The sequence below is a fragment of the Typopeltis vanoorti genome, chromosome 6 (genome assembly GCF_054136105.1).
Source record: "Typopeltis vanoorti isolate ZY-2024b chromosome 6, IOZ_Tvanoo_1.0, whole genome shotgun sequence".
NCBI classification, from domain to species: Eukaryota; Metazoa; Arthropoda; class Arachnida; order Uropygi; family Thelyphonidae; genus Typopeltis; species Typopeltis vanoorti.
Window position 1 is genome coordinate 146699854 of NC_143554.1, and position 10734 is coordinate 146710587.

At 35.7% G+C, this 10734-nt stretch overlaps 1 protein-coding gene across 1 annotated transcript in view; it reads left to right on the forward strand.

The window, feature by feature from the left end:
* The window catches only part of LOC150106043 (BTB/POZ domain-containing protein 6-like), a 43854-nt gene extending 33362 nt beyond the window's left edge, over positions 1-10492 (forward strand). The window contains exon 3 of the mRNA XM_090393785.1: positions 9003-10492. Coding sequence (XP_090249911.1) covers positions 9003-10071 — 1069 coding nt within the window. The 3' untranslated portion in view covers positions 10072-10492. The remainder of the gene's footprint in view (positions 1-9002) is intronic.
* Positions 10493-10734: the final 242 nt, after the last annotated feature.

The following is a 10734-nucleotide window of genomic DNA, read 5'->3' on the forward strand; positions in this document are numbered from 1 at the left end:
TCTCCTTGCAGACATCTATAATGTTATGCATTAAGGGAAGGGCCACTACCCAGACCGGTTTCGACCTTTATTGAGGTCTCTTCGGTGGGAGCCAGACCCAGAGGTGGTGGTGATACTAAGGTGGAATCAATGGAGAAGTCACATTTACCTATATGAGTTGCCAAAAGTTGTCTCACCTTATTATTAAATTACTCTGGATTTAGAGAAAGATGTTGGAAGTTTTTTTCCCACTTGGTTAGACTATAATAAATTTAGTTTAATCCTTTATCCAAGTGTAAGCGAACAGAGTTTGCACCTGAAGTATCTTCAGGACTGAGGCAACTCGTGGTAAAGGTGGACCAAGCTCTCATCACTCCTTTCTTAGTATCTCCCATAATGCAAGGCACATCTCCTTGCAGACATGTATAATGCTATGTATTAAGGGAAGGGCCACTATCCAGACTGGTTTCGACCTTTATTGAGATCTCATCAGTTGGAGCCAGTCCCAGAGGTGGTGATACTAAGGTGGAAGCAATGGAGAAGTCATATTTACCTATATGAGTTGCCAAAAGGTGTCCCACCTGTCTAACCAAGTGAAAAAAACTTCCAGCATCTTTCTCTAATCCAGAATAATATAATAATAAGGTGAGACACCTTTTGGCAATCCATATAGGTAAATATGACTTCTCCATTGCTTCGACTTTAGTATTACCACCTCTTGATCTGGCTCCCACTGACAAGATCTCAATAAAGGTCGAAACCAGTCTAGCTAGTGGCTCTTCCCTTAATGCATAGCATTATACATGTCTGCAAGGAGTGAGGAGAGCTTAGTCCACCTTTACCACGAGTTGCCTCAGTCCTAAAGATATTTCAGGTGCAAACTTTGTTGCTTACACTTGGATAAAGGATTAAACTGAATTTATTATAAGACTATCACTAATTATAAACAGCATTTGGTGTGTAGAAACAGCTGAGAAGTGCTGCCATCTCATGGTCCCTAACACACACAAAATATGTTTGTCTGAAATTGTCTGAAAAAAAAAAATGGATTCCAATGTTAGATCCCAGCATAATAACAAACTTTGGAAAAAAACTTAATTCTGTGTCAAGCTGCACTGCATACTTTAGGAAAGTTATAATGCTGGTATGGTAGTTCTGATGAGAATGATTTTTTTTTAATTTTTTATATCAGTGAAGGTTGTGTTCTTGCATTTGCAGAAAGTAGTTGGGAAAGACTTCCAAAGCATAGTTTTATATGAACTAAAGGAAGAGGTTGATAACTTGGTTTAGTCAGTCTGGAACTGATCATTACCAGAATGTTGACTACAGCTGCTTATATTTGTACATGATTAGAATGAATTGGAGGAATAGTGGTTATCACTTCATTAGAGCAGGATTTGGGAGTATCTACAAAAAAGATATAATCCAGAAACAGAGTATTTATGGGATAATAATTGGATAGAGACAGAGAGGGTCTTCCATTAAGTAAAGGGCTCCCTTCTGGATACAATCTAACATTCTGAAGGATGTTTTTGGTGCACCACTCTAGATGTGAAAGCCGTATTCTGAGGTTGGGTGGATTTGGGATTTATAGTGTTTATAATGTCTAGTATTCATTTCCTTCTCTTTTAAATTTCTAAAAAGGACTTTTTTTTTAGCTTTCTTCTCTAATGACTCAGATTCCTTCACATCTTTATTAGACTTTTCTGCAAGATCATAGGCACAAATAAGTCTTATCATTCAATACCCGATTTCATGTTTGCCAACAACACTGTACATGTGTGTGTTTGGACAATTCATCGCGCAAACTATTGATCGCTGAAAAAATTCGCTGAAAATGTTATTTGGTAGAAAATTGAAATGATATTGCATTGATACCGATATGTGAAAAGTAAATGCAGTACAAGATGAATTTCAAAAATATAATTTTATTATATGTATCTATGTATTAGTCTGCATGGTTAGCCGAGTGGCTGGTTGCTTCAAAACCATATGCCTGGGAAAGGAGTGTCCTGGGTTCGATTTCCATCGCTGACATGAGGAGCTTAGGATCTCTCTCTCAGACATAGCCAAGTTAGCCGGTCTTGGGCGAGGACTGCAGGGTTTTCTCCCCAGTTTATATGGGATTTTTCCTCCCACAAGCAGGCAAACCAGCCTTGAGAACATAACGCTTCTACAGACATAGGATACACTGTAAGGCATAGACCAGTGATGGCGAACCTATGACATGCGTGTCAGCACTGACACACTTGAAGGTTTCAGGTGACACACCTTGGATGTTGAAAGACATTGATATTCTGATGAAAAAACTGTGATAAATCATGTGAGATCGCTCTCAGTTAAGGCGAAGGTAGGTTTCGGTTCATTGAAAAAATCATGTTTTATAGTTAGTCTATTTTATTCTGTAGTTAGCTTATTTCTATTTTATTTTGTAACTAGCCTATAAACAACAAGTGTTTTAAGTTTGTTTTCTTTCTTAATCATTAAAATTTCTGCATAGTCATATCATATTATAAAAACTTCTACATACTCTTGTGAAACTCTATTTTCTGCCTTAAATAATATCAAATCGAAAGGGAGAAATAGATTGAGCAATGATTTGAGCGCTGCCTGTGTAGCATTAAAATGTACACACTATAGCCCTTCTATAAAGCAACTTTCTACCAGTACTCAGCAACAGAAAAGTCATTAAATGTAATGTAAGTTTGTAATTTCACTTTATTAAATTAATTGTATAATATGAATTCATAGATTTTATATCAATGTCCTATTAAATAAATAGCCTAATATAAGTCACCATTCTATGATTATGTAGTTAAATTTATAATGCACGTATGCAAGTGGCACATCAACAACGTCAATATTTAAAAAAAAAGATGTTTGACACCCCTGGGTAAAAAGGTTTGCCATGTATAATGGTTGCGGTTATAAGGAATTGAAACCCTCGACACTGTAAAGGTAAAAAGAGGGATAGATCTATGTATTATTTATTTAGATTTGCATAATATTTTTTATTCTTATTCAGTGAAAGTAATATTTTATTGATTGGTGAGTTTCCTAATTTCTGTTTTGTCTTAAAACGGTATAAATATTTCTGTTAATATATATACCGTTATAAATATTAATATTTACAAAATTATAACTGCAACCATTATACGAGGATAAGGTGGTTGACCCTATGCCTCCCAGTGTACCTTATTTCTGTAGAAGTGTTACCTTCTCAGGACCGGTTTGCTTGCTTGCTTGCTTGCAGGAGGAAAAACCCCACATAAACTGCTGAGAAAAATCTTGCAGTCCTCGCCCAAGATCAACAAACTTGGCTATGTCTGAGAAGGATCCTACACTCCTCATGTCTCAGCAAAGGGAATCGAACCTAGGACACTCCTTTCCTAGGCATATGGTTGTGAAGCAACCAGCCACTCAGCTAAACATGCGGACTAATACATGGATACGTCATAAAATTATATTTTGTGAAATTTATCTTGCACTGCCTTTACTTTTTATATATCTGTATCAATGCAATTCATTTCAGTTTTCTAGCGAGTAACCTTTTCATCGAATTTTTTCAGCAATCAATAGTTTGCACGATGAATTTTCCTCACGACGAATTGTCCATGAACCCTGTACATGTACTGTAATTCCAAATTGCCAGTCCATCCTTAATTATTCAGTAGACAGCTGTTAACAGGATGCACTATGAAAAGGTGTGGATTCAATAGATCAGAACCAACTAAGGTTCTCTGCATTAGTTAAAAGGCTATGTGGAAGTCTTCTCTTAGTTACTATCCTTTTTGATCTTTAGCAACCCCTATTGCTTTTTCCTAAATATTATTATTACTTTTATATGGATCTCAAAGTTGTAAACCTAGGGTATGTTTTAGTACCAGGAGTGAGCTGAGAGTTATATAATCCATTAAACCTGCTTTAAAACCCCACGTCTACTTTTTTTAAGATACCTTAGATCTTTGATCATCAAGTCAGTGATCTCACCGTGAATGACAGCATCTATCACCAAAATCTTTTATACTATGATTTGTTGACTTCCCAATAAACAGGACTATGGAGTGAATAGTTGTAGAGTATGGCCTAACTTGCTTGCCTTCCACAACCACAGATTATATATCATTTCAAATTATGTGATTTACAACAGAAATGTCACAGTTACTGTGTTTAATTTGAAACAAGTCACCAGCCTGGTTGGCCGAGTGGTTAGCGTATCTGCTCTCCAGCCTAAAAGCTGCGGGTTCGAATCCCGCTATGGGTATGGATTTTTGTGATTTTCTGTGAAAATACTAGTGGTAGTTGGCAGTTAATGGCATTGGTGTAGTTGCAGTACTGTAGTCGGCGGACTGAGCGGTGGAAACGTAGAGCTGTAGAGTAGGAGCTCTCCCTCAATAAGTCCTTGAACTCCCTGGAGGTGTCACATAATAATAATAAATCCTGCAGAAGTTTGAAGTGATATGGTATTCATTAAAATCAGTCTATGAGATTAATGTTAATGAAAAATAGTACTCAGAAAAGGCATCTTTTAAAATAGGAATTTTACATTCCTCATTAAATCCATTTACAGTTATGAAGTTTAGTAAACAGGTGATTAATAGTGTGGAATTAGAGAATTGTTTATGTCGTTTTATTAAAAAAAGTACTATAATTATTTTAAATATCTTCCACATTTAAACAATTCATTAAATATATTTTTATGTTTACAACATTCCATTTCATTTTAAAAGTGGAATTTTCATTGCAGAATTTGAAAGCCCTGAGTTCTTTTAATTCTTTTGGTGTAATGAGTCGGTGTGATTTTCTGACTTCACATAACAGTAGGATGCTCTTATCAATAGGATGCAATTAGCATACATCAGTAAGAAAAAGCAGACAGATTTTTAATGTATCTTTTATTAATGTGTTGCAGATAAATTACTGAACATGGTTTTAGTCTCTAAAATATTAGTCTTTCTTATTATTATTTTGTTTTGGGATATTTCATCATCATCATCAAATTCCTGCCATGTACCCTCAAGGGGTGTACAGGATACGATAGTACTACATGAAAAATTTACATTATTACTAACTTCCTATCTACAATTTTCCTCCTGATCAGTCTGTTACTTGTCAAGCTCCGACATTACCAGATCTTATATTTCTATCGTCTAAGGCACTTTGTACCGTATCAATCCACCTATATCTTGGTCTTCCTCTGGGTCATTTTCCTGCCAACCTGGCAGAGAACACTTGTTTTGCTAATCTTTCCTCTCTCCCATTCTATTTAAGTGACCATACCACCTGAGATTAGCTCTGCTAACGCATTCCTGGATGCTGACAATGTCAAGTTCTTTTCTAATATTCTCGTTTTTAATATGATATTGCCATTGATGCCATCTGTTCACTCCTATAATCTTTCTCAGGACTCATATCTGTGGTCTCTAGTCTTTGGTCAAGTGTTTTACTTCTGACCCAGCTCTCAGATCCATAAGTTAAAACTGGTTTGAACACTGTCTTGTATACAGCTAATTTAGTGTTCCGACTAATTTCTCTCTTATTCCATATGAATTTATTCAATTGACTTCCTACCATGCCAGCTTTGTTGATTCTGTTGTCTATTTCCATATTTAATTTACCTTCTTCACTAAAAATCGTGCCTAAGTAGCTGAAATGTTTTACTTGTTCCACAGGTTCCCCGTTCACAACACAGTTGACATTTTCAACAATTCTACCTATTTTCATTGTCTTTGTCTTTTTAATGCTGACCTTCATATCATATCTTTTACAACAGCTATTCAATTTAGTCAGAGAATCTTGCAGACTTGTAGTGGATTTACTTAGAAGTATAACATCGTCCGCATAAAGCAAAGAGCTGACGTTAACATCTCCAATTTTGATATCATGTTTAATACCACTTTCCTTCATAATGTGATCCATATAGATAATGAATAACAGAGGGGATAATGTACATCCTTGTCTCACACCAGATTTTACATTAAACCATCTTCCTGTACTTCCTTCATTTCTAACTGCTGATTTACAACTCAAATAAAGACTAAGTATTGCTTGATATAATGCCCCATTGACACCATATAACTGTAGCATATTGAATAGCTTCTCTCTAGGCACCTTGTCATATGCCTTTTCCAAATCGACAAAACTTAAATACAGATCTTTGTTATATTCCCATGCTTTCTCGACTATTTGTCTTAAAGTGATGATCTGATCCTGACAGCCTCTATTTGACCTGAATCCAGCTTGTTCTTCACCAAGCTTTTCTTCCACAATTCTTCTCAACCGTTTCTCAAGTATACTTGCATATGTCTTGCCAGGAACACTCAATAGGGATATACCTCTGTAATTCTCACATTCAGTGTTATTTACCTTTTTATATATAGGTACTATGAGAGCTCTACTCCAGTCGTCGGGAATTCGTCCCTCTGTCCACGCATTCTGAACTATGCAGTGCAGCCACTGTAAGACTTTTATACCACCATACTTCAGCATTTCTGGTCGAATATCATGTACCCCTGCTGCCTTTCCACATTTCAAGCCTTTGATGGCTTTTTCTACTTCAAGTATGGATATGTATTCCTGACTGCATGCCTGGTCAGTGTTTTTTTATCACTGTGCTGTCATCACTGCTTGTTTCATTTAGCAAATTTTCAAAGTAATTACTCCATACTTCAAAGATACCTTTTTCTCCTGTTTTCTTTTCACCTTTATCATCTCTAACTCCCTTTTACAGCACTCTTTCCTCCATTCCTAAGCTTCTTCAACAACCTCCAGAATATTTTGCCACCTTCTTGATATTTATTTTCTATGTTCTTGCCAAAGTCCTCCCATGACTTTTGTTTAGCTAGTTTTACACACTGTTTAGCTTTCTTACATTTGTCTCTGTATTCTCTAAGAGCACAAGCTGACTTATTTGCCAGGAACTTTTGATATGCTTTCTTCTTTTCCTTCACTGCCTCTTTAACTTCCTGTGTCCACCATGGAGTTCTAATTTTTCTATCCTTGCAGACAACTTCACCGGCCTCTCTAGATGAATCAATCATGGTTTTCTTCAAGGCTTGCCACTGAATCTCCAAGGTTTGGTTCCTGTTCTCATACTCTTTCATTTTTTCTTCAATAATCTTTGTGTATTTTAGTCTACAGTTCACATCTGAGAGCTGTTCAACTTTTATTCGCTTTAAAACTTTCTTACATGTTATTCTTTTCAATATGAAATTCAATTTTTTCCTGCTCAACACTAAATAGTGATCACTTCCAATTTCAAATCCTCTGTACACTGTGGTGTCCTGCACCAGGGAGAAAACATCACTATCAACAATAACATAGTCAGTGAGGCTTTTCTTATTACTTCCCCCCTCTCTCCATTTGTGCATATTTTTATGTTGGAACATGGTGTGTTAGTAATAACCAGTCCATGTCCTGAGCAGAAATCCAACAGGTATTTGCCATTATTATTAGCTATGCTCTTTTTTCCAAATTTTTCTCCAAACATTTTTGTATGTCTGACAATCACTTCCTACTCTGCTATTTAGATCCCCAACAAGGACCAACTTTTCCTTTTACATTGTGTCAGCAGCTTTCTCTAGAGCCTCAAAAAATTCCTCCACTTCTACCTTGGTAGAACCTTCTGTGGGACTATAGGCACAAATAAGTCTCATTGTCCAGTTCCCCATTCTGAAATTTGCCCAAATCACTCTACTTGATACTGCCTGCCATTCAAGAAGATGAGCCTCGTATTTTATGTTACTATGGCTACTCCTTCTTTTCCTTGATTGTCATTGCCTGAATATAACATTTTGTGTTTATTGCTCAGAAAGATCTCACCAGTTTTTGTCTTTTTTGTTTCAGTCACCCCTATTATTTATATAGTCGATCTGGTACTTATCTAATTCCTCAGCTAGCTCCATTTCTTTGCCATTCAGGCTTCTTTTGTTGATAGTACTGATCTTTAACTCTGGTGATGTTGAGTTGGGGTGTGTTTTCAGATTTGTTCCAGTAGCTGACTTTTCGATGTTCGCCTGGTTCCCTGGCAAAAATAACGGGGGCTTGCTTAACCGGGCGACGCCCCAGCCGGCATGAAATTTTGTCATGTTGTACCATCATTTTGTATTTTGGTTTAACCAATAGGAATACAATTTGGTCGGCTAAATCCCAAATTGCCAGCCCATCCTCGTTTGTTCAGTATCCAGATAGATACCCAATAGGGTGCACCACGAGAAGGTGAGGATTGGACATTAGGTCAGAAGCCCTGGTCGGTTCTCCGCATTCCTTTAAAGGCTATGTGGAGGTCTCCTCTCAGTTATACAGCTTTGACCCTTAAGCATCCCTTTGGGATATTTATACATATTAATTAACACTATTCAGTGACACTAGATTTAGGAAAATTTCTTGAAAACAAGTGCATTTTCTTAAAATATCATTGAATGAATAATTGATCAAAATATACTGAATATGTACCTAAATAATCCTTGATGTTATAAATAGTATTTTAAGTCATGCTTGAGTTCATAATGCACATCATATGTACCTGTAAAGTACTGATATGAAGTCACTGTAGGAATATGTTATTTTTTTTAAATATTGGCTTTCACAGTTTCTTTTCAAATTTGGTGTTTTACAGTTTCATTTGAAACTTGATATGAATGCATGCACATATTTAAGAGAAGATTACTTGCACTTTTTGAAGTAATTGAAAATGCTGAATTTGATTTCCTTCAAAATACTATTTAATTTAACAGTTATTTTATTGAGTGGTACATTATTTTTGTCACCCGCCACCATCCAGCTACTCATTGGAGGTCTGAAGTGGCTTAAAAAATGTCACATTAGTTTCTAGAGCAGGCAACTGGATTATCAAATCCTTGGCCCATCTGAGCACCAAATCTACCAATAATTGCAACCTTTCATTGCCGAGATTCATATAAATAAATATTAAACCTTTTGCTGAAAAAAATTTATCAACCTTTCTTATAGTTTGATGTTCTTGTATTGATACCTGTAATTCATAGATATTGATATATTTTCAGGTACCTGTATACAGATGAAGTTGCAATACCTTCAATAGATATAGCAATGGAGGTGTTTTATGTTGCAGACAAGTATCAAATACCATTCCTTAAAGAGAAAAGTGAAGAGTTCTTGTTAGAGCATACAACTGCTGACAATGGATGTGTGTGCAAAGTTTACGAATTTGCCAAACGTATGGATCTACATCTTATAATGTACAGATGTCTGGATATAATTGATAGGCACACAGAGACTATTATCACCTCATCTGATTTCTTGGATTGCCAAAAAGACACTGTTGAGATGATAATGGACAGGATTTCTTTATCAGTTAAGTCAGAATATTCTCTGTTTAATGCTGTTCATAAATGGGGTATCAACCATCTTTCTAAGAAAGAAGAGGCACAAACTAAAAATAACTTACGAACTCTCTTGTGGTCCATTTTTCAATTATTAAGATTTTCTGTAATGTCTACAAAGGAACTTGCTGAGGTTGCAGAAACAAAATTGTTCACATTTGATGAAATTGGCCCATTGATATGCAGCAGTATTAAGAGCGACTCAACATTCAAGTCCCTTCCGTTGATTGGCAGTAAGAGTAATTCAAAAAGAGAATATTGTTCTTACGTATTCTGCATCCTTGAAATAGTTGATAATGAAAGTAATACATTAGAAACTGCAAAACTACCAGTCTTTGCTGAATTGAATCTTTCTCCATGCATTGATAATAAGATGTATTTTACAGTAGAAATCCTGGGTGATTGCATAATACTTGTGGAGCCATTTTTAATTGTAGAGGTAAAAGATGAAGGCAGTACTTATGAGAACACAGAAGTTTATATAAAATCTCTTTCTACCTCGGATACTACAGATGTGAGATGTGAGACTAACTCAAAGAAGGCCAATTTGAGGACAGTCTATGCTAAAAAAGGAGTACAGTTCCAAATGACTGCAGTGTTTACTCGAAAGTTTAGATGTGCACGTAGTTCCAGTACTGAAAAATATAGTTGGGGCCCTAACCAGTTTATTGTACAACCAGAAAGTAATTGGATAGTTACTGCTCTTACATTTCATTTATGTGTTAAATGAAAATGGAGGACATGCGCTTATGTATCTTATGCTTTGGATACATTAATAAGTATATTGATTTTTTTTTTGTTACCCACCTCTGAGGTTCATCTTATGTGGTATGACTGTTAGGTATATCTTGTTATATCTTTAAACACAAAGATGTATTTTCTTGAAAATAAATATGAAAGAATGAAATGTTAAAGATGCAAGTAGTTCCAGTATATAAAGTGATAGTTGCTTGAAAAAAAATGTGTCAGTTGAGTTTTTGGTGCCAGTGTAGCTTGGATATTGGATATGTAATCCACACTGAATACATATCCAATCAGAAAAGTGTGCTGACAGTTAATTTCCAATTCTGCAGGATTTATACTGTCCAAAAGTCTTATATCATTCTCCCACCCAAAAAAAAAGAATAATAATAAAGTTCAAAACAGTCTGACTTTCTTATGAGCAGTTCCATTTATTTTCTCTGTTTTTAACAAGTGCATATTTTATTACCACATGAACTTTCATAAAGTCAAAAGCCTCATCATGGGAGCTCCATGCTAATCATTATTTACATAATGCCTTTGCATTTCTCTTTAAACTCATTTACTTACAAAGTACAGGAATACCTTGTATAGCGCGGTTTTGAACAACACGGATTTTGGTCTAACGCGGTTTTTATTACTACATAAACGA